The sequence below is a fragment of the Ascaphus truei genome, chromosome 2 (genome assembly GCF_040206685.1).
Source record: "Ascaphus truei isolate aAscTru1 chromosome 2, aAscTru1.hap1, whole genome shotgun sequence".
NCBI lineage: Eukaryota > Metazoa > Chordata > Amphibia > Anura > Ascaphidae > Ascaphus > Ascaphus truei.
Genome location: NC_134484.1, coordinates 471738397 through 471763248, shown reverse-complemented (window position 1 = coordinate 471763248; position 24852 = coordinate 471738397). Strand labels below are relative to the sequence as shown.

At 45.0% G+C, this 24852-nt stretch overlaps 1 protein-coding gene across 7 annotated transcripts in view; it reads left to right on the top strand.

Annotated features, from left to right (window-relative positions):
- The window catches only part of LOC142488340 (uncharacterized), a 100679-nt gene that overhangs the window by 71031 nt on the left and 4796 nt on the right, over nucleotides 1-24852 (top strand). For 4 of the 7 annotated variants that reach the window (XM_075588726.1, XM_075588729.1, XM_075588727.1 and 1 more), the window contains 5 exons: nucleotides 3839-3952; nucleotides 6132-6236; nucleotides 7102-7215; nucleotides 9122-9226; nucleotides 13918-14031. In XM_075588726.1, coding sequence (XP_075444841.1) covers nucleotides 3839-3952; nucleotides 6132-6236; nucleotides 7102-7215; nucleotides 9122-9226; nucleotides 13918-14031 — 552 coding nt within the window. The remainder of the gene's footprint in view (nucleotides 1-3838; nucleotides 3953-6131; nucleotides 6237-7101; nucleotides 7216-9121; nucleotides 9227-13917; nucleotides 14032-24852) is intronic. The other 3 variants (XM_075588730.1, XM_075588731.1, XM_075588733.1) reach the window with 2 other exon arrangements.

The following is a 24852-nucleotide window of genomic DNA, read 5'->3' as shown; positions in this document are numbered from 1 at the left end:
CGCGAGTTTATGATCCTTCCAAAAATAGTCGATAAGCGGCTGATCGCCAATCTGCGATTTTCTTTTGGTCATAAGATTTTGCGGCGATACAGGCCGTTATCGAGGCTTACTGAATACGAGTAGCCATTTTGGCCGATAAGTGCTCGATAAGGGCCTTATCGACGCTTTCTGAATGAGGCCCTTAGTCTTTTCAGTGTTTAAAAACCGTTTGTTTTGGGATATCCAATTTTAGAGTCTCAAAGTCAGATTGAAGTATGTGTTCAAGGTCGGAGAGGCTAGGGCTGTGTGCATAAAAGATTGTGTCATCTGCATACATGTGTATTGAATCTCCCTTACAAGCTATAGGAAGATCATTGATGAACACTGAGAAGAGTAGGGGCCCCAGAACAGTGCCTTATCGAACACCGCAGGTGATATCTAAGGGGTTGGAGTTAGAGCCTGAGATAGACACATGTTGGGATCTACCTGTTGGGTAGGAATTACACAATTTTTAAAGCATGCTTCCCTATTCCAGAGCACTGGAGTTTGTTTATCAAGCCTTTGCAAAATCTAGGAATATTGCACCCGTATGTTGTTCCATTCCACACTAGATATCATTGCTTGAGGCGAAAGCCAGATAGGAATAGCTAGGGAAATTTTTCTTGGTATAGTAATCGTTTAACTGGGAGTGAACAGTTTTCCATGACTTTGGCTAGTATTGGGAGAAGAGACATTGGCCTGTAGTTTTGAGACAGTGTTTGGGTCCCCACTTTTGAAGATTGGGATACTCTGGCAGTTTTCCAGATCTTGGGGATATGGCCTGCAGACAGAATAGAGTTGCCTAGGAAAGCGAGCGGTTTACAATAGCCTGGCACCAAATTGTAGGAACTTAGACTGCAGTAAATCAGGTCCATGTTGGCTGCTTAGTTTTAATTTCTGGAGCACTTGTGTAATCTCCTCATCAGATACTGGTACAAATTTGAAAATTATGAGCAGTGTTGGGAGAGGGTGGGGCTATAGGGGTACTCTCAGAATGAGGTTCATGTTTGTGGTTTGGGTTGTGTTTCGCTAATAAGTTAGTAGCCCACCCCACAAAGTAATCATTGAATGCATTTGCAATGTCAGTGGGATTTGTCAGAGTAATATCCTCCTTAGTGATATTACTTGGTTGTTGATGGATAGAAGGCTGGAATATTGTAACGGATCGGGGGACTCGCTCTTCCCAACGTGTCCCCGTCACATTGCATCCTCCACCGGCTAACCTCTCCTTAATTACTCAATCTCTGCATCATCCCCTCGCTGCGAGGTCTGCACGCTCCGGCTCACGCACTGCACGCACGCACGCGCGGTCCCCTCACTGTGCGAGCGCGTTCCCGGTACCTGGTCTCCTGATATATATATTTTTTAAAGAAGTCAGTAGTGATTGTGAGAAACAAAACAGGCCCACTCGGGAGGGGGGATAGGAGAGGGGAGGGGGGAGGGGGTACAGGTAGGTTGGGGGGGCAAAAGTATGGGAAGAGGGGGGGGGTAGAAGTATGGGAATAGGGGGGGGGGGTGAGTAGGGCACTGTGAAAGGCAATCTACATAGTTTAGCAAAGAACACAACTTTGTTTTTTGTTTTTTTCCTATAAACTGAACGATTCCAATGGAATGGTATGTGCCTCGGAGGGTTGAGGTCAGTGGCCGCCTATTACTTTAGTTTCCGATCGGGGACAGGCGAGGCCTCAGGATACCCTAGGTCTCTCTATATATCTCAGCCTGTCTCCGGTAGCAGAACCCCCCGCCCCGCCACAGACCGTTTATCTTGCTGTCCTGGATCGATCCGGTCCTTTTCAGTCCCGCTTGGGTCTCCTTGCACCATCAATCGTAGCCGATATACCAGGAGCAAAGCTCGGGAACCGCCGAAAACAAACCCAAAACAAACCCACCCCCCTCCCGGCCCACGCTCAAACAGGAGCCAAGGATCCTTCATTGACCATTTGGCTATGTTGTCATCATTCCATCGGGTGGATCGGGAAGGGACGGGGACAGTCGGATCTCCGCTCTCGACACTGCTCCAGCCTCAGCCTCCGACTCTTGTTATCCCTTGTGAAGGAAACGGCAGCCAACAGGGCAAAACGGTAAGTGGTACTTTTTAGTTATTTATTTATTTCTCGGATGGCCCAGTCCCGTGATCATTTCTGAGGCTTTGGACCGGGGCGCTTTCATGATCGCCGGTCTTTGGATCTGCAGCCTCCTCGTTCCATGTGGGTGGGGTAGTCAGGCCCAGTGCGCGGGCAAATTGGTACATCTCCTCGGGATTCCTTAAAGGCAGGTATTTTCCATTTTTGTTGGCGGTCAGTTCAAACGGAAATCCCCAGCGATATTTGTTTGCATTATCGTGGAGGAGGAGAGTAAGGCGCTTGAGTTCGCGTCGACGGCCCACAGTAACCCTGGAGAGGTCATTAAATACCTGGAGGGATTCATTCTCGAATTTGACTGAGTCCTTTTCCCAGCAGGCTCCGATTTATTCTTTCTTTAGTAGCGTAACTATTCAGCTGGATAACCACATCCATCCTGCGTTTGGGGTCATCTGATTTTGGGTCCAGTGCTCGGTGGACCCAATCGATTTCCATATCTTTTTCGTCAATGTCCCCACATATTGAGCCAAAGAATTTCATCAGGTATGGTCGGAGGAGAGCAGGCAGAACTGTTTCTGGGATATTGCGGACTCTCCAGTTCTGCCGCCTATCCCGGTTCTCCTGGTCCTCCAGACCGTCTTTAAGGTTAGAGATCTTTTCTCCTAGGCGGATTATCTCCTCGTCCGCTTCTGGTTGGCGTCTCTCCTAGTTTTTTCTCCAACTCGGAGGTTCTTGCTGTGAGGCCTGTAATCTCTTGCTTGAGTTCCGCGACCGCAGCTTTTAAATCGGACTGCAGGGAGATGTGGAGTTTTTCATGCATGGAAGTTAAGTCTGTGTAACCGTCTCCTCCGAGACGGGTCCTTCCCTTGGCCGGTCTCGTCTATCTCCTGCTCCTGTGGCACCGTGTGCTCCGGCACCATCTTGAATCTCCGCTGCTGTCTCCGAGCTCCGCTGTGGTGGAGAAAAGTACTTAGTAACCCCTTGAGTGGGTGGTTTCTTCAGCCTGTTTGACATTGTCGGTTGTTTAGTATTGGGCCAGGTAGTTGTGTGGGAAAATTTGGGGGGGAAAGCGCTAATAATTGGGTTTATCCGATAGGGCCCACAAAGCTCTTTCCTCACCCAAACTTACCCAATGATGCCACCGGAAACCCCGCTCCAACATGCACTTTCTAAAGGACATGGCACCTTACAAACTGTAAATTAACAAATATTGACAGAACATAACTTGCTGCAGACTAGACACACACAACATATTTACAGAACTTGCATGGAGGCCTCAGTTGAGACTCTGGTGAACCTGCTTGTAGAACAAAGTATGTGGCTATTTATACCCTCCATGCTGACATCACAGATCATGATGTTGAAAGCAGAGGGGTTAAACCTAGGGCCCACACAGTTAACCCATTATCAAAATTAACCCCAACTTCAGTCCAACAGTCCAGATTTTAAGAATATGCTCAGGTAGCTCACTCAGTTTGACCTGGACTGTTAGGGATACTTGAGGACTGGAGTTGGAAAAAACTGCTTATAGAAACCAGTAGTCAACCTAGAGGGGGCTATACTTTTTTTCCCCTCATAGAACCACCAGCAGGTAAGATATGTCTTCAACTAATTTTCTGCCTGAAGGGCCAGTAACACATTTCTTTACAATTCTTTGCTACTATTCTACTGAGGAGATATCAGAAGAAGAGCCCCCACTCCCAGCTTAACATGATGGATTTTTCTTTTCTTATTGCCAGGTTTCCCAGTGGTTGTGCCACAGAGTTTAGAGATTAAGTCAGAGAAAGAAGAGCCGAAGACTGAGGAACATCTGACAACTATAAAGAGTGAAATGGATTCATTTCCTGTTTGTGGTAAGTACTCTTATATCCCCACTTGTCTTTATTCAATTTGTTTAAAAAATGTACTGACATGTCTACAATATTGGGGAAAATAACATTAATACAATAATAGAATTACAAGCTACATGTTCTAATAACCTTTGAAAATCATGTGTGTTATTGTTGTTATTATTATGAGAATATTATTGTTATTGAGGTTTGAACATTGGTAACACCAAAAACTGTTTCCTGCACTCCAGGTTAATAATCAAGTACAAAGGAATGGAAGCAGGCACACGGTCTTACTAAAGGTGCAGTTTATTGTGCCACCAAAGGTCCAACGTTTCGGCAAATAGATTGCCTTTATCAAGGAGAGGGCTCTCCTTGATAAAGGCAATCTATTTGCCGAAACGTTGGACCTTTGGTGGCACAATAAACTGCACCTTTAGTAAGACCGTGTGCCTGCTTCCATTCCTTTGCTCAAGTACCTCTGGGATGTCTGGACCTCCCTGGATACAGCGCACCGGCAGATAAGTACCCCCCTCCAGCACCTACCAGCGGTGTGCATGTGCTTCTACATATGACTAATAATCAAGTACAATCACTTACTTTTCACGTCCAGTTAGGAATCCATATGTAGTCACATTTAAGGAGTATTCAGGGTTAATTACCTCTCATAGGAAGTCCGTAGGCCTGCTGGGTGTTCTGGATAAGCCACGTTCAGCAGAGTTAGAGGAGTAATATGGCTCTCAATTGAGTATAAAGGTTGGAAATGGGTCCCTGACCTTCAACGGATGAGATGGAGCACATTTGGAAAAAAACAATAATTTTAAGATCACCTTCCACTGTTTGACCAGTGTATTCTGCCTGTGCTCGTAGACTCTAAATGCCAAGATTAATCCAGAAGCTTGACCCTCTCTAATTTCTCTATTTACCGTTTCCGCATGCTTTGTAAGAAAGGTCCTGCAGTCAGTTGTCACCACTTAAATAAAATATCATATTTAAGTGTCAAGGAGTGTGGTGTTTTATTCTAGGACACCCTCCCTTTTGTTTTATGTGGGTGCTGATTTGGCAAGTCCCATTGGTGACCACTGCCATGTGGACAACAGTGAAATAGAAAATTGGTACTATCTTACTGTAATTTTCTCTTCCTGGAGAGTCCTTCCCTGGCAGTGCTCACCAATTCCCTCACAAAGTTTAGATTTAAGATGCTTCTAGTTATATATTTCAGCTTTTGTACCAAGACTACCTGGGGAGGAAAGAAGGAGCTATTTAGTGTCCTTCCACGGGTAGATTTCTGTCCTATCTCAGCTGGAGGGTGGAACTTAACCCATTGGTGAGCACTGCCATGGAAGGACTCTCCAGGAAAATACAATTACGGTAAATTGGGTTTCAATTGACTATTTTACGATTCTCTAACAAGAGCTTACCAAAGAACTGGGCACATTATAAAATAACAAATAGTGACAGAACATACCTTGCTGCAGACTAGACACACACAACATATTTACAGAACTTGCATGGAGGCCTCAGTTGAGACTCTGGTTAACCTGCTTGTAGAACAAAGTATGTGGCTGTTTATACCCTCCATGCTGACATCACAGATCATGATGTGCAAAGCGGAGGCGTAAAACCTGGAGCCCACACAGTTAACCAATCATCATAATTAACCCCAACTCCAGTCCTCAAATAGCCCATAACAGTCCAGGAGTTAAGAATATGCTCACATTAGTACAGGTGGCTCACTCGGTTTGATTGATTCACCTGTGCTCAAGCAGGGATAGCCTTATAACCTGGACTGTTACGGGTACTTGAGTACTGGAGTTGGGGAAACACTGCCTTATAGAAACCAGTTGTCAATCAAGAGGGGGCTACACACTTGTTCATCATAGAACCACCAGCAGGTATTTTTTAAAATTTATTTATAAAATGTTTTACTAGGAAGTATTAAATTGAGAGTTACCTCTCATTTTCAAGTATGTCCTGGGCACAGAGTTATGATGACAAATACATGATTACATTAAGTGAGCAGGGTTATACATTATATACAAGACAAGGTAAGATATGTATTCACCGCTTTTTAAGTAATTTTCTACCAGAAGGGTTGAAATACATTTTATACAAGGGGTATTCTATTCTACCGATATCAGAAGAGCCCCCACTCCCAGCTTTACATTGTGACTTTTTCTTTTCTTATTGCCATGTTTTCTAGTGATTGTGCCACAGAGTTTAGAGGTTAAGTCCGATAAAGAAGAACCGAACACTGAGGAACGTCTGACAACCATCAAGAGTGAAATGGGTTCATTTCCTGTTGGTGGTAAGTGACCTTACATCCTCACTTGTCTTTATTCAAATTGTTCAAAAAATGTGCTGACATTTCTACAATATTTGGGAAAATAACATTAATGCAAGAATAGAATTACAAGCTACATGTTCTAATAAATAAAATACACATGATTGTCTAAGGTTATATTGAGAATATTATTGTTATTGAGGTTTGAACATCGGTAGCACCAAAAACTCCAACATGTTGTCGTTGTTTGCAAACTCTCAAACGCGGGTTCGTTGATTATGAGAAGTTTATTGCATAGTATGAAAATACACATTCAAAAGTCTATAAGACTCTCTGCTAAAAGAGTGTTCAAGTAGGCTTTATATACATTTTGTATTCCTTTGTTCAAAATGGGTTACCAGGCAGATTATACTAACCACTCCTTAATTCTTAAACCAATCATTTTACAGATCATTAAACCTGGTTAAAACTAGATTAAAACAGTTCTCTGTAGGAACCAGACATTTCTTGTTACAAGGAATGTGGGCATTACTTCAGGCACAGTCATAAATCTACTATGAGCAAAACACATTCAAACCACACACTCATTTTTACACACAAAATGGAGACTGAAAACATAACAGAATGGAAACAGAACATCGCATTCAATCCTTCTCCAGAGACCCCCCACTCCCAGTCCATTTCAGTAATATATTCATTTCAACAATATACTGATTTCAGCAATATTACTTCATCAATGTTTTCAGCACTCCAGGTTAATAAACAAGTACAATCACTTACTTTTCACATCCACGTAGGAATCATTACAAAGTATTTCTGTATTGTGATATCACAAGAAGAGTTTCCACTCTCAGCTTTACATAGTGGATTTTGCTTTTCTTGTTGGCAGATTTTGCAGTGGTTGTACCGGAGAGTATACAGATTAAGTCAGAAAAAGAAGAGCCAAACACTGGGCAACATCCAACCCCAATAATGGGAGAAATGGTTACATTTTCTGTTGATGGTGAGTAACTTAACATCCTTTTTTGTAGACAAAGGCTATTTTGTTACAAAGTAGTATGGTCACCTTAAGGGAGTATTTTGCCTCTCATAAGAAGTTCACAGGCTTGCTGGATATTATGGAGAAGCAACGTGCAACAGCGTTGGAGGAGTAAAATGGCTCTCAAATTAGTATAAGGTTGGAAATGGGTCGCTGACCTTCAATAGATGAGATGGAGCGCAGTTGAGAAAAAAAATAATTTTAAGATCACGTTCCACTGTTTGACCAGTGTGTTCTGCCTATGCTCGTAGACTCTAAATGCCAAGATTAATTCAGAAGCTTGTCTCTCTATAATTTCTCTATTTACCATTTCCTCTCCCTGATCATCACCTCATCTCATTTACTGTCTGTATTCTCCTTTTCTTCACCTCCATTTACCCCTCTGTTCTGTAGAGACTTGCGTTTTATTAAGCCAACCCAGGGGCGTAGCTATAGCCCTGGCAAAGCCCGGGGCACATGGTCTTGGGGGGGGGCTGCTCTTCCCTTCTGTTGGTGGGCCATCTTTCTCTCTTCAGATAGACAGGCTTGGGCGGGTAGGTGGAGAGCAGAGGATGGGTGGTGCTGATCACGGAACAGCTGGAGGCAGGATATTCTGATAGACACAGGACTGAGTCATCTTACTCCAACACCTATCAAGGATGCTAGAATTCATTAAACATCAGGGCTGCTTGGTCAACACGGAAAAGAGCTCAACCCAGAATCTCAGATTCCGGGGAATGGAGATAAACACACAGCAAGGCAGAGTGGTTCTTCTCTCCGACAAAAGAGAAAATGTATTTTGTCAAGGCATATGTGGCTGATGGGCACTATCAGTGACCATACAGGTGGTGAAGTGGGTCAGGTGGCATAGAAGAACATTTCAACAAAAATTCCTATGCTTTTGGCAGAGACAGCGGAAGCTGCCATCTGTGCATACCCACGAGGATGCCGACTGAAGGACTGATCCGGCATCTTAATTCCATCATTGGGGCCGGAACTTTTCTCTTTGCTTTCAACAACTAGGACTTTGGAATCGCTGGGCTTCAGTGAGTTGAGGCCCGATCCTCTGTGTTATTGCTGATGATCAGGATCACTGCGATCCACCTTTATTTTATGTATGTGTTATATGTTCCATTCTGCATATAAATTGTATTTTGCTTTTACTAAATGTCTTTGTTGTTTCTCCTTTACGCCCCCCTTTTTTTTTTGTGCTTGGAATTGCCCCGCTGTTCATTGGAGACTGGGAGCTGCAGGGAGAATCACATTGACTGTGACGAGATAGGAGCTAAAGGACTGGGCGCACTGTATTTTTCTAAAGACCTTGCAGCAGACTAGATGCGCACACACAACATATTTACAGAACTTGCATGGAGGCCTCTGTTGAGACTCTGTTGAACCTGCTTGTAGAACAAAGTATGTGGCTGTTTATACCCTCCATTCTGGCATCACAGATCATGATGTAGAAAGCTGAGGGGATAAACCTGGAGCCCACACAGTTAACCCATTATCATAATTAACCCCAACTCCACTCCTCAAGTACCCCTAAAAGTCCAGGTTTTAAGAATATGCTCACATTTGCACTGGTGGCTCAATCGTTTTGACCTGGACTGTTAGGGTTACTTGAGGACTGGAGTTGGGGAAAACTGCTTATAGAAACCAGTAGTCAACCAAGAGGGGGCTATATTTATTTTCATCATAGAACCACCAGAAGGTAAGATATAATATGTCTTCAACTCTTTAACTAATTTTCTGCCAGAAGGGTCAGTAACATTTCTTTACAATTCTTACTACTATGCTATTATACCGATTTCGGAGGAAATATCAGAAGAAATGCCCCCACACCTAGCTTTTACATGATTGATTTTTCTTTTCTTATTGCCATGTTTTCCAGTGGTTGTGCCACAGAGTGTAGAGGTTACGTCAGAGAAAGAAGAGCCAAACCCTGAGGAACGTCTTGCAACCATAAAAAGTGAAATGGGTTCATTTCCTGTTGGTGGTAAGTACCCTTATATCCCCACTTGTCTTTATTCAATTTGTTTAAAAAATGTACTGTCATTTCTACAATATAAGGGAAAATAACATTAATGCAAGAATAGAATTACAAGCTACATGTTCTAATAACCTTAGAAAATAAGTTTTAGCAGTTTGCTGATCTGGAGCATTCAGGTGTGTGTTAACACAATGCCAAGGAGGAAAGACATCAGCAATGAACTTAGAGAAGCAATTGTTGCTTCCCATCAATCTGGGAAGGGTTATAAGGCCATTTCCAAACAATTTAAAGTCCATCATTCTACAGTGAGAAAGATTATTCAAAAGTGGAAAACATTCAAGACAGTTTCCAATCTTCCCAGGAGTGGACGTCCCAGCAAATTCACCCCAAATGCTCAGAGAAATTGCAAAAAACCCAAGAGTTACATCTCAGACTCTGCAGGCCTCAGTTAGCATGTTAAATGTTAAAGTTCATGACAGTACAATTAGAAAAAGACTGAACAAGTATGGTTTGTTTGGAAGGGTTGGTTACATGGAATCCAGGGGGAGCATAAGGGAGAAACACAAAAGCAAGAAAATCTAAGTGCAGTGTGAATGAGCAATGAGCTTCCAAAATCTTGGCTCCTGTAGTATCTACTTACAAAATGTAAGAATTAAAACAGCAGTATAGGCTTAGGCAATCAGTCGGTGGTGGGTGTCAGTTTGGAGTCATCAGGGTGGCTCCGGTACTCAGGATGGAAAACCCCAGATGTAGAAAGAGAGAGGAAAATACTTGCATAGCGCAGATCAACCAAAGTATAAAAGAGTTTAATCTAGGTAAAAAATGCACTCACAATGTTTCAAATAAAATCGGGCATGTCACACTGTAATAGTGTATAGGAAAGACCATCAGCAAGCCTGCTCACCGTCCCGCGGCTCCCAGTACACCTCTGTCTCGGCCCCAGCTCCGTCGCGTCACCGCAAGGCTGGGCGTCTGACGTCCGATCCGGTTACACTCCGGTGGTAGCTGAGCTTCCTGTGGTTCCTCTCCAGGCTGCTCCGTGTGAAGGAAGACTCCTACTCTACGCGTTTCGCTACATAATCACGTCTGCTTCGTCACGATGTGTGTGTGTGCGTATATCTATAGCTCTATATATCTATATTTCTATCTATCATATTGATCCTAAACATTATACACTAAAAACTTTCTATACTATAAAGTGACATACTGTATCATACCTTTTACTCCATAACATACAATGCCTCTATAGATACTCTGCTCAGAACAGAAAAAAAATTGACATACTGTATATATAAAAACTCTGAGACATTGTCATGGGGCAAGACACCCTTAATATATAATTTAAACAGTGTGCTTATGAGATTTTACCAGCATCTTAAAAAAAATCCCAAACATATCTTAATCAGAACAAATAAAATTGAAATGTATTTACTTGTTACACACAAACAAAAACCAACAAAACACATATTACTCGCCTACCTTATAATAATAAAACAAAATAGTTTGATCCTGCAAACTAAGGGGCTTATGCAGAGAGGTACCTCCCAGAAAGTCTGAAATTCGCCGCAGGATTGGCAATAAATTTGGTCCTATGCAGGGTACTCCGTTACCCGGTACTCCGGTGTGCTTGAAATTGCTAATTAGGCGAGTTTCACTTGGCGTGAAACTCGCCATGTATTGGCGCGCTGTATTTGCCCACAATACAGCCAACTTTTGTTGGCGGGCAAAATGTCCCCTGAACGCGCCATTTAGTAGCTCCGATTGACACGTACATGCGCATCGGAGCTACTGGAATCTTGCGTGTTTCAGCATTGGCGAAATCACGCTTCTCGCCACACGTCTGGCGAATTTGAATTGCCCGCCATGTTCTCGGCAGGACAAGCTTCTCGCCTGCGTATTTTCGCCAAAAGATGGCGCTGTTTACATTCTCTATCCTCTCTGCATAAGCCCCTAAATTAATAAAAATTCCCTTCTCTTATTTTCATAACTACCCTACTTTTAAACCTAATTTGAAGCTGTGGACCTTCGAGTTAACTTTCGTGTCTGGAATGTATCTCTGCACAAAAAACACAATTCACACACAGCGCACCACAGATTACATATAAAATAATATTAATACCATAAATAAATGGTCAGCTGCAAACGGATTACGTTTACTGATTTTACTGACAGCTCGAGCGCAGAAACCTTATTTCATGTTTTTTGTATCTCTGCACATTCTTTAAGCTGAAGAAGAAGGGCTGTCTGGGCTGCTATTCTGATTCTCTCTCATACTCTCTCTCTCTCATACTCTATCTCTCTCTCTCTCTCATACTCACTCTCATACTCACTCTCTCTCTCTCTTTCTCTCTCTCATAACCTCTCTCATACTCTCTCTCTCTCTCATACTCTCTCTCTTTCTCTCTCATACTCTCTCTTACTCTCTCTCTCATACTCTCTCTCATACTCACTCTCATACTCTCTCTCTTTCTCTCATACTCTCTCTCATACTCTCTCTCTCTCATACTCTCTCTCTTTCTCTCATACTCTCTCATACTCTCTCTCATTTCTGGTTTTAAGAAGCTCATCGCCTGGCCAGAACGAATAAACCCTTAAATTTTACCAGTGACCGGGCTGATTATAAAAATGGTAAAGATCAAATGATCTTCCCGCATATGCCCATTCTTTGTCCTCCTCTCTCTCTCCACGGACACTCAAACTCTCCTTGTCCAGTGTTGATCACTTTGTATTTTAATGGCTATACACCTTTTAAAAAATTCAACTTCATTGCGAGCAAAAAAATCTTATTTTTGTAAGATCTTGCAAGTTCCTGGATGGTAATTTTGTACAGGCATACCCCGGTTTAAGGACACTCACTTTAAGTACACTCGCGAGTAAGTCCATATCGCCCAATAGGCAAACGGCAGTTCACGCATGCGCCTGTCAGCACGTCCTGAACAGCAATACCGGCTCCCTACCTGTACTGAAGCTGTGCGCAAGCGGGGAGACTATAGAGCCTGTTACAAATGCTTTATTTACATCAGGTATGCACGTATATGATGATTGCAGTACAGTACACGCATCGATAAGTGGGGAAAAGGGAGTGCTTCACTTAAAGTACATTTTCGCTTTACATACATGCTCCGGTCCCATTGCGTACGTTAATGCGGGGTATGCCTGTATACATATAATTAGCCGGCATTCCCATTATCTGAGAATCTAATAAAGCATTTTGGGGGGAAAAAACTAATTTTCCCTACCTTGGACATGTACCTAGGACGTGTTCCCCACTCAGATTCGCAATACATGAGACTCCCATAGCTTCTTAATCCAGGCAGGGAAGACCCCGCTTGGGAATCCACTGTTCGGACTATCCCGGATTCTTTTTAGGCAAAAACAATCTGTTGAGAATGAGGGCACCGATGGACTGTGACATTATTAGTGCCAGACAGTATGCACTCATACTTGGTTAATCTTAAGGTAAAAGTTTATTTTTGCTCTATGGTAATATCTATTCTTGCATTGACGTATTGGCTATTGTTGCAATATTTTCAGTTTATTATTAGTGTCATTAAATTATTCATATTCCATACACTGGTATTCGCTCATATCTGTAGTAGTGAGACAGAGAGTGCTGGTACTATCTTTTGGTTTAATAATATAATTTGGAGTTCATTTTTTTCCGGCACCCTCCTTTTCCTCAACAGAATTATTTTGACCCATTTTAACCACCACACAGATTATAACTACTGCAGATGTTACGTTACCTCACGCAGAATGTACTTCATGCAGAATGTACCTCACACAGAACCAGACAGATTGTAACAATAGATTTTTAAATTACCTCACCAATTCCACTAAATCCACACAGATTATATCAATTGATTCTTAAAATAACGTACTCATTATCAGAATTCCGTCACCCAGACAAGACTTCAGAGACATCATGGCCTCATGAATCTCCACATTTTAAGCTAATGGCATTTCAAAAGGCACCTACCTTATCAAATGATCATAGCGTTGTGTTCCATTGAGAGCCGTCTGTCTCGTCTGGTCCAAGTGTCCGAGATTTTGGAATCCCATGTCTCATTGCCAAAACGCTGTCGTTGTTTGAAAACTCACAAACACGGGTTCGTTGATAATGAGAAGTTTATTGCATAGTATGAAAATATACATTCAAAAGTCTATAAAACTCTCTACAAAAGGGTGTTCAAGCAGGATTTATATACATTTTTGATTACGTTGTTCAAAATGGGTTACCAGGCAGAATATACTAACCACTCCTTAATTCTTAAACCAGTCATTTTACAGATCATTAAAACCTGATTAAAACAGTTCTCTATAGGAACCAGACACTTCTAGTTACCAGGAATGTGGGCGTTACTTTAGGCACAGTCGTGAGCAAAACACTTTCAAACCACACACTCATTCTTACACACAAAATGGAGACTGAAAACATAAGACAGAATGGAAACAGAACATTGCATTCAATCCTTTTCCAGAGACTCCCCACTCCCAGTCCATTTCAGTAATATATTCATTTCAACAGTATACTGATTTCAGCAATATTACTTCATCAATGTTTTCAGCACTCCAGGTTACTAATCAAGAACAATCACTTACTTTTCACATCCACTTAGGAATCATTACAAAGTATTTCTGTATAGTAATATCACAAGAAGAGTTTACAGGATGGATTTTCCTTTTCTTGTTGGCAGATTTTCCAGTGGTTGTACCGGAGAGTTTACAGATTAAGTCAGAAAAAGAAGAGCCAAACACTGGGGAACATCTAACTCCAATAATGGGAGAAATGGTTACATTTTCTGTTGATGGTGAGTACCTTAACATTTTTTTTTTTGTATACAAACGCTATCTTGTTACAAAGTAGTATGGTCACCTTTAGGGAGTATTCAGGGAGTATTAATTTTCTCTCATAAGAAGTTCACAGGCTTGCTGGATATTATGGAGAAGCAACGTGCAACAGCGTTGGAGGAATAATATGGCTCTCAAATTAGTATAAAAGTTGGAAATGGGTCGCTGACCTTCAACGGATGAGATGGAGCGCAGTTGGGAAAAAAAATAATTTTAAGATCACCTTCCACTGTTTGACCAGTGTATTCTGCCTGTGCTCGTAGACTCTAAATGCCAAGATTTAATTCAGAAGCTTGTCTCTCTATAATTTCTCTATTTACCCTTTCCTCTCCCTGACCATCACCTCATCTCATTTACTGTCTGTATTCTCCTTTTCTTCACCTCCATTTACCCCTTGGTTCTGTAGAGACATCCGTTTTATTAAGCCAACCCAGGGGTGTAGCTATAGCCCGGGCAAAGCCCAGGGGCATGTGGTCTTGGGGGGGGCCCATCCTACCCTGCGGTCTTGGGGGGGCCTGCCCTCCCCTCCTGTTGGTGGGCCATCTTTCTCTCTTCAGATAGAGACAGGCTTGGGCGGGTAGGTGGAGAGCAGGGGATGCCGGCTGCAGAGGGTGGAGCTGATCACGGAACAGCTGGAGGTAGGAGGTGAGTAGGGCATTCTTCCTGCTTAACCACTTCCGGGAAGCAGGTGGTGCTGCAGAGCACTCCATAGCTGCACCTTTCTGCATCTCCCGGTTCCGTATCAGTATACCTAAAGAATGCCTACTTCCATGAACCCATATATCAAAGACACAAAGTATCAGCGATTTGCAATAGGGGTAGCACACTACCAATTCAGAGCTCTTCCCTTTGGTCTCTCTACATCACATACAGAACCCCAATAAGCTCATATTGAACCCCCAAAATAACCACTATATATATGCGTATAGGTGTCAAAGAGGAGTGCTACTGAGCATGGCAATATATATTTAAAACCAGAGACAGAACATGAAACCCAGACAGAGCTCAGTGCTACATCCATTAACACAGATACACGGTACAGTGCTTATATATACAGTATATATATAGTGCTACATCCATTAACACAGATATATATCGATATATAGGCACTGTACCGTGTATCTGTGTTTAATGGATGTATTAACACAGATACACGGTACAGTGCCTATATTTATATATATACACACAGTGTTCGACAAATCACCCAAAAATCTACTCGCCCAACCAAAAAATCTACTCGCCACCTAGTCCCGCCCCCAACCCCGCTTTAAAATAAAATATATAAATAAAATACATTTAATAAATTCCTAGTCAGAACAACATTCGTTTTTGACAAATGTATTTATTGTATTACATTATACTACAATTAGTCCTTGTTACGTGTGTGTGTGTGTGTGTGTGTGTTGTGTGTGTGTGTGTGTGTGTGTGTGTGTGAATGTCGGATCTAGAAAAGCAGATCTCAAATGTCTAGATCTAGGGCAGTTAAGATATATATAGGGTAAATAAGATATCCGGATCCAGAGTGTGAGAGAGTGTGGGTGTGAGACAGAGAGAGTGAGCGTGGGTGAGAGACAGAGAGAGTGAGCGTGGGTGAGAGCCAGAGAGAGTGAGCGTGGGTGAGAGACAGAGAGTGAGCGTGGGTGAGAGACAGAGAGAGTGAGCGTGGGTGAGAGACAGAGAGAGTGAGCGTGGGTGAGAGACAGAGAGTGAGCGTGGGTGAGAGACAGAGTGAGCGTGGGTGAGAGACAAAGTAAGCGTGGGTGTGAGACAGAGAGAGCGTGGGTGTGAGACAGAGAGAGCGTGGGTGTGAGACAGAGAGAGCGTGGGTGTGAGACAGAGAGAGCGTGGGTGTGAGACAGAGAGAGCGTGGGTGTGAGACAGAGAGAGCGTGGGTGTGAGACAGAGAGAGCGTGGGTGTGAGACAGAGAGAGCGTGGGTGTGAGACAGAGAGAGCGTGGGTGTGAGACAGAGAGAGCGTGGGTGTGAGACAGAGAGAGCGTGGGTGTGAGACAGAGAGAGCGTGGGTGTGAGACAGAGAGAGCGTGGGTGTGAGACAGAGAGAGCGTGGGTGTGAGACAGAGAGAGCGTGGGTGTGAGACAGAGAGAGCGTGGGTGTGAGACAGAGAGAGCGTGGGTGTGAGACAGAGAGAGCGTGGGTGTGAGACAGAGAGAGCGTGGGTGTGAGACAGAGAGAGCGTGGGTGTGAGACAGAGAGAGCGTGGGTGTGAGACAGAGAGAGCGTGGGTGTGAGACAGAGAGAGCGTGGGTGTGAGACAGAGAGAGCGTGGGTGTGAGACAGAGAGAGCGTGGGTGTGAGACAGAGAGAGCGTGGGTGTGAGACAGAGAGAGCGTGGGTGTGAGACAGAGAGAGCGTGGGTGTGAGACAGAGAGAGCGTGGGTGTGAGACAGAGAGAGCGTGGGTGTGAGACAGAGAGAGTGTGGGTGTGAGACAGAGAGAGTGTGGGTGTGAGACAGAGAGAGTGTGGGTGTGAGACAGAGAGAGTGTGGGTGTGAGACAGAGAGAGTGTGGGTGTGAGACAGAGAGAGTGTGGGTGTGAGACAGAGAGAGTGTGGGTGTGAGACAGAGAGAGTGTGGGTGTGAGACAGAGAGAGTGTGGGTGTGAGACAGAGAGAGTGTGGGTGTGAGACAGAGAGAGTGTGGGTGTGAGACAGAGAGAGTGTGGGTGTGAGACAGAGAGTGTGGGTGTGAGACAGAGAGTGTGGGTGTGAGACAGAGAGTGTGGGTGTGAGACAGAGAGAGTGTGGGTGTGAGACAGAGAGAGTGTGGGTGTGAGACAGAGAGAGTGTGGGTGTGAGACAGAGAGAGTGTGGGTGTGAGACAGAGAGAGTGTGGGTGTGAGACAGAGAGAGTGTGGGTGTGAGACAGAGAGAGTGTGGGTGTGAGACAGAGAGAGTGTGGGTGTGAGACAGAGAGAGTGTGGGTGTGAGACAGAGAGAGTGTGGGTGTGAGACAGAGAGAGTGTGGGTGTGAGACAGAGAGAGTGTGGGTGTGAGACAGAGAGAGTGTGGGTGTGAGACAGAGAGAGTGTGGGTGTGAGACAGAGAGAGTGTGGGTGTGAGACAGAGAGAGTGTGGGTGTGAGACAGAGAGAGTGTGGGTGTGAGACAGAGAGAGTGTGGGTGTGAGACAGAGAGAGTGTGGGTGTGAGACAGAGAGAGTGTGGGTGTGAGACAGAGAGAGAGCGTGGGTGTGAGACAGAGAGAGAGCGTGGGTGTGAGACAGAGAGAGAGCGTGGGTGAGAGACAGAGAGAGAGCGTGGGTGAGAGACAGAGAGAGAGCGTGGGTGAGAGACAGAGTGAGCGTGGGTGAGAGACAGAGTGAGCGTGGGTGAGAGACAGAGTGAGCGTGGGTGAGAGACAGAGTGAGCGTGGGTGAGAGACAGAGTGAGCGTGGGTGAGAGACAGAGTGAGCGTGGGTGAGAGACAGAGTGAGCGTGGGTGAGAGACAGAGTGAGCGTGGGTGAGAGACAGAGTGAGCGTGGGTGAGAGACAGAGTGAGCGTGGGTGAGAGACAGAGTGAGCGTGGGTGAGAGACAGAGAGAGCGTGGGTGTGAGACAGAGAGAGCGTGGGTGTGAGACAGAGAGAGCGTGGGTGTGAGACAGAGAGAGCGTGGGTGTGAGACAGAGAGAGCGTGGGTGTGAGACAGAGAGAGCGTGGGTGTGAGACAGAGAGAGCGTGGGTGTGAGACAGAGAGAGCGTGGGTGTGAGACAGAGAGAGCGTGGGTGTGAGACAGAGAGAGCGTGGGTGTGAGACAGAGAGAGCGTGGGTGTGAGACAGAGAGAGCGTGGGTGTGAGACAGAGAGAGCGTGGGTGTGAGACAGAGAGAGCGTGGGTGTGAGACAGAGAGAGCGTGGGTGTGAGACAGAGAGAGCGTGGGTGTGAGACAGAGAGAGCGTGGGTGTGAGACAGAGAGAGCGTGGGTGTGAGACAGAGAGAGCGTGGGTGTGAGACAGAGAGAGCGTGGGTGTGAGACAGAGAGAGCGTGGGTGAGAGACAGAGTGAGCGTGGGTGAGAGACAGAGTGAGCGTGGGTGAGAGACAGAGTGAGCGTGGGTGAGAGACAGAGTGAGCGTGGGTGAGAGACAGAGTGAGCGTGGGTGAGAGACAGAGTGAGCGTGGGTGAGAGACAGAGTGAGCGTGGGTGAGAGACAGAGTGAGCGTGGGTGAGAGACAGAGTGAGCGTGGGTGAGAGACAGAGTGAGCGTGGGTGAGAGACAGAGTGAGCGTGGGTGAGAGACAGAGTGAGCGTGGGTGAGAGACAGAGTGAGCGTGGGTGAGAGACAGAGAGCGTGAGCGTGGGTGTGAGACAGAGAGCGTGAGCGTGGGTGTGAGACAGAGTGAATGTGGGTGAGAGACAGAGAGCGTGAGTGTGGGTGAGAGACAGAGAGCGTGAGTGTGGGTGAGAGACAGAGAGTGTGGGTGAGAGACAGAAGGAGACAGAGAGGGGAGAGAGAAGGAAGGAGACAGAGAGGGGAGAGAGAAGGAAGGAGACAGAGAGGGGAGAGAGAAGGAAGGAGACAGAGAGGGGAGAGAGACAGAGGGAAGAGAAGGTGGGTGACACACACACACAGAGGGTGGGTGACACACACAAAGAGAGAGGATGGGTGACTGGGTGGGTGGGTACTTGTGGTGTGTCACACACACACACACTCTCCCTTCCCCCCCCCACCCACACACACACATTCTCTCTCCCACACACACACACTGTGGAGTATGAGGCACCGATCCGAGCAGGCCACCTTCCCCTGCACTCAACACCCGCCCCAGGCGGGCCAGCCCAGCAACCGGGGATGGAGGAAGAAGTGTACAAGTGCATGTAAAAAAGCACCAAGACTCTGCCCTCCAGCCTCCCCACCCCGTGCGCACCAGTACCTCCAGCCCCCTCCCCCCATGCGCGATAGTACCTCCAGCCTCCCCACCCCGTGCGCACCAGTACCTCCAGGCTCCCCCCCCCCCGTGCGCGCCAGTACCTCCAGCCTCCCCACCCCGTGCGCACCAGTACCTCCAGCCTCCCCACCCCGTGCGCACCAGTACCTCCAGCCTCCCCACCCCGTGCGCACCAGTACCTCCAGGCTCCCCCCCCCCCCGTGCGCGCCAGTACCTCCAGCCTCCCCACCCCGTGCGCACCAGTACCTCCAGCCTCCCCACCCCGTGCGCACCAGAACCTCCAGCCCCCTCCCCCCCCGTGCGCGACAGTACCTCCAGCCCCCTCCCCCCCCTGTGCGCGATAGTATCTCCAGCCTCCCCATCCCGTGCGCGCCAGTACCTCCAGCCCCCTTTCCCCGTGCGCGACAGTACCTCCAGCCCCCTCCACCCCCCCCGTGTGCGATAATATCTCCAGCCTCCCCATCCCGTGCGCGCCAGTACCTCCAGCCTCCTCCCCCCCCCCCCCCCCGTGCGCGACTGTACCTCCAGCCCCCCCCCCCGTGCGCGCCAGTACCTCCAGCCTCCTCCCTATGTGTGACATCATCAGCTTCCCCCTCACACTCCGCATTCATTTTTCTTGGAACCTTTCCCGTTCCCATATATACAGAAGGCAATTCTATTTGCATCGGTTGGTTTTAAAAAGTGGCATTTTTGTGTTGTCCACATTGGAAAATGGCTTTCCTTTAAAATGTGGCAGATGTTGCATTAGTAAAAACATGTAGAAATGAAGCTTTGCTATCCATGCTAAACTCATTCAGTGCCCAGATATGGCCTGAACTACACAAACGCTATGTCTCTTTCTCGCTCATCTCCCCTGCACCTGGCTTTGTTATCGTCAAATCTGTTAGGTAAATTTAAAAAATAATAATAATAACTTACTCCAGCAACACTATGCACTTGATTCAATATGAAATTAAAGTCTCATTAGATGGTGACATATGTTTCATTGCATTAGCATTGATAATGTATAATTACAGATAAGCTAAAAATAATTTTCTTTCTTGCAACATCCTGTTGCCATCTCCCATATTTCCTAGACCTAGAGCATAAAACACCTCCATTCAGAGATCGTGTAAGCTTTCTTATCTGCTAGGCATAAGAACAAATACATTGGACTAAAATGCAGTATCCCAGCCACCTGCCCTTGATTCAACTCAAGTTCAAGTGGATGCATTGCAGTAGGATTTGGTAACATGCAGGTGAACACTCCACGGGTCACAATATGCTACAATATGCTACAGTATGAAACAGTGAGATCGGTGTGCTAAAACATCCCCCCCCCCCCCCCTTCATTTGAAGCACGGATTCACATACTCCACTTGGCATTAGTATTCCAGGGGAACAGCGCACGTTTCAATGGCCTTTGAAATCCCCAGGAAAGAAGTTCAGCTGAGAATTGTCAGTTAACCCCTTCGTGATAGCTGGCTCTGCAGAAAAAGGATGCTGATATACGAAGACACCCACGCCCTTTTGGCAATGCATTTGCTTTGTTTCCTTTGAAAGACACAAGCCTGCTGCATGAATTCAACAGCAGCCGAGAGACAAGTTTCACAGGAGACAAGCACATGTTGCATTTGCCTCTGATAACATGGAGAATTGGAGGACAGCTCAGTTTAACCACTCCTGTGCCAAAATGTGTATTATTAATCACATTACCTAACCAGGATACCCAAAAAAGGTGAGATATTAGTTATGGAAAAAACAGTAATTTAAATTAAAAAAAATAAAAAACAACCTGATGTTGAAGTTTCACTGGGAAGGGGGTTACAATGCAAAGTAACCCTTTCATGCAACAAGCTGTGGGGTGGAGTCTGCTGGATACATTTCTAGCCTCATTTCCCTATGACCAGTAATGAAAGGAGCACTGATCTGTTGCAATAGCTTTGTGGTCAGCAGCATGACACGTGCCACTGAGATATCAAGCACATATACTGTACAAATAACAAACACCAGCCACACATCCCACTTCACATTAAAGTTCCCTGTACCGCTATGTTGCAAAAGCCTTTGCCAGTGGTAGAACCCCTATGGCATTAAATGGGTTGAATAAAACGTCCCTTTTTGTATATAAGAACACAGAAATCACCAGGCGCTCCTGCGGGTGTTCCAGATGGGAGGAAATAATACAGTATAATAAAACAAAAATACAGAATATGAAATAGAAAATAAAGATAAAATAATATACAACCAGTGTTCAGATTGCAGCTCGACCTTCAATGGATCTTCCTTATAGATCCTTATATAGTTGCAGTGTCCAGAAGTCAGGGAGCGCAGACACCAGGATGAACATATGAGGAATGAGAACAATAACACAAATGATAGTGCAATCCTGTATGATAGGGAAATGATGCAACTGGGACTGGGATCATATACAGTGGATAAAATAAATGTGTACAAATAGCTACTGCTATAGTCCCATGGGATGGGAGAATGATGCAAAAGAAAATGCACACATGACACAGTGGCTGAAATTAAGAATATCCACACAGGTGTAGAAAATGGCAAAAAAGGTTTAGTTGATGGACATCAGGAGGCACACGGATGCAGTGGGAACTTACAGACAAGCCCCAGAAATCAAGCAATGGAAATAGAGCTTAGTCTGTGTCCGTTGTGGGAGATGTAACCTGTATGCGTAGTGGCTGCTGCAGGGGGGTCAGGCTGCGCCGGCGATTCCTCCACTGCCAGCCACCGCAGGACTTCCGGGTTTGGTTCTCTCCACCAGTCTTCCGCACCACGTGACTCCGTCACACTGCGGGCACAGCAGGCTTCTGGAAATGCACCTACGGCAAGGTGTGAATCACAATACAGAACGTGTCACTACTAGCAGCAGCACTGAGCGTCAGTGAGATCTTGCGCAGAGGAAAAAAAAAGTATTTGGTACTGACGCTCAGTGCTGCTGCTAGTAGTGACACATTCTGTATTGTGAGCCCCCACAAAATATATATGTATATGTGTCAAAAAGGAGAGCTATTGAGCGGGGCATATGTATACAACTAGCGACAGAGAAGCCCAATGCTACGTCCAATATGACAAAAATATACAGTAAATTACTTACATATTCACTTGAAAGAGGGTAATTTAGTTTAACCCTTTGGCCAACGGCGAAACGCGTAGAGGTGACGTCATCACGCAGTGGGGAGCGGACGTGACAACGGAAGCCCAACCAGTTGTGGATACTCGCCAGCCTTGCACGGGGTGCGTTCCCTTTTATATGTAAGCTCAGCAACATCTATTTATATACCCTGGACAAGTCCATCTGTAGTTCTGTGGTTTTGAGATTTGGGAACACCCCATCACTGCTTAGACTGTGGGTTATTGGGTCTAATAGGATCCATTCAATATATCATGTATTTTTTGTGATTTTTAGTATGTAAATTCGAGCCAATTTATAAAGTTTTTTTATTAATTTTGACTGATGGTTTTTTCTTTTTTGCGCTTCCTTTTTGTGTATATATTGTCCATGAATAAACCTTTCCTTTATTTTCATCAAGACAAGCTCGTCTTGAGACCAGTACAGCTTTTCTTACCTAAGGTTGTTTCAAAATTCCATTTCAACCGGCAAACGACAAAGAGCGGATTCTACACACGTTACATTGTAGTGAGGTGCTTAAAGCTCTACCTTTCCAAAACAGAAGGATTTAGGAAGTCAGACTGTTCATTCTTCTGAAGGGAGCAAGGAAAGGGCAAACAGCCTCAAAATCTACCATAAGTCAATGGATTGTAACGGCTATCAGGAAGGCCTGTACTATTCAAAAAATTCCAGCCCCAGAGCTGGTACATGCACATTCGACAAGGGCCATGGCCACGTCATGGAAAGCGAAGGTGCAGGCTTCCCCCACAGAATTATGCAGGGCAGCAGTATGGACGTCAATTAGTACATTTATTAAGAATTATTCTTTGGACGTACACGCCTCCGCAGACGCATGCTTTGGAAGAAAGGTCCTGCAGTCAATTGTCACCACTTAAATAAAAGATCATATTTAAGTGTCAAGGAGTGTGGTGTTTTATTCTAGGACCCCTCCCTTTTTTTTATGTGGGTACTGATTTGGCAAGTCCCATTGGTGACCACTGTCATGTGGACAACCGGAAAATAGAAAATTTCTGCTAACTTACTGTAATTTTCTCTTCCTGGATAGACTTTCCCCGGCAGTGCTCACCAATTCCCTCACAAAGTTTAGATCTAAGGCCCTGATTATACCAGAAATTGCGCGCGACGCCACGCAGCTTCAAACAATAAAATGCAATGAAAGCACACATACCAATCGTGACGTGCTGCAAAGCTTCTGTCTCTCGAAGAGATTTTGTTTTTCACAGGCGACAGCTGCATCACGTGATTTGCACGGCCAATCACAGTGCATCTTAAACAAACCAATCACACACATATATATATATATATATATATATATATAAGAGAAGCAGGGGCAGTTGGCACACTGTAAACTGATGATCCACTGATGCTTATCCCATATGCACACATAGACAAATGAATTTACCAGATGTAAGTCCGGAAAACAGAGACAGCACACAGCCAGGGAAGTCCAAAAACACTGTATTCATGAGAAATACATGGCACTGCATCCAACGTTTCGGTCATCCAAGTGTGACCTTCCCCAGGCACGTCCCTGAGGAAGGTCACACTTGGGTGACCGAAACGTTGGATGCAGTGCCATGTATTTCTCATGAATACAGTGTTTTTGGACTTCCCTGGCTGTGTGCTGTCTCTGTTTTCCAGACTTACATCTGGTAAATTCATTTGTCTATATATATATATATATATATATATATATGTATATGTATGTATATATATATATACATTTGTTTTAATGTATGTATATATATATATATATATATATATATATATATACATACATACACTTTATGTGTATATATTTAAAAACATATACACACTGTGTGTGTGTGTGTGTGTGTGTGTACGTACACAGACAGACAGACGGGATCTGGCCAAGTCTCCCTGCAGTAATGCTACAAATCGTTTCTGCATGTGCGCATGTACGATGACGTCACCGGATCGCTCTGCAGTTTCTGGTATAATTGAGGCCTAAGATGTTTCTAGTTATACATTTCAGTCTTTATACCAAGACTAATTGGGGAGGAAAGAAGGAGCTGTTTATGGTCCTTCCACATGTAGATTTCTCAGCTGGAGGGTGGAACTTAACCCATTGGTGAGCACTGCCATGGAAGGACTCTCCAGGAAAAGAAAATTACAGTAGAAATTGGGTTTCAATGGACTATTTTATCATCCTCTAACAAGAGCTTACTAAAGAACTGGGCACATTATAAACTATAAAATAACAAATAGTCACAGAACATACCTTGCTGCAGACTGGACACACACACAACATATTTACAGAACTTGCATGAAGGCCTCAGTTAAGACTGGTGAACCTGCTTGTAGAACAAAGTATGTGGCTGTGTATACCCTCCATGCTGGCATCACAGATCATGATGTTGAAAGCAGAGGGGTTAAACCTGGAGCCCACACAGTTAACCCATTATCAAAATGAATGCCAACTCCACTCCTCAAGTGCCCCTAACAGTTCAGGTTTTAAGAATATGCTCAGATTCCAGATTCGCACAGGTGGCTCAGTCGGTTTGACCTGGACTGTTAGGGTACTTGAGGACTGGAGTTGGGGAAAAACTGCTTATAGAAACCAGTAGTCAACCAGAGGGGGCTATACTTTTTTTCCTCATAGAACCACCAGCAGGTAAAATATAATATGTCTTCAACTCTTTAAGTAATTTTCTGCCAGAAGGTCCAGTAACACATTTCTTTACAATTCTTACTACTATTATATGATACCGATATCAGAGGA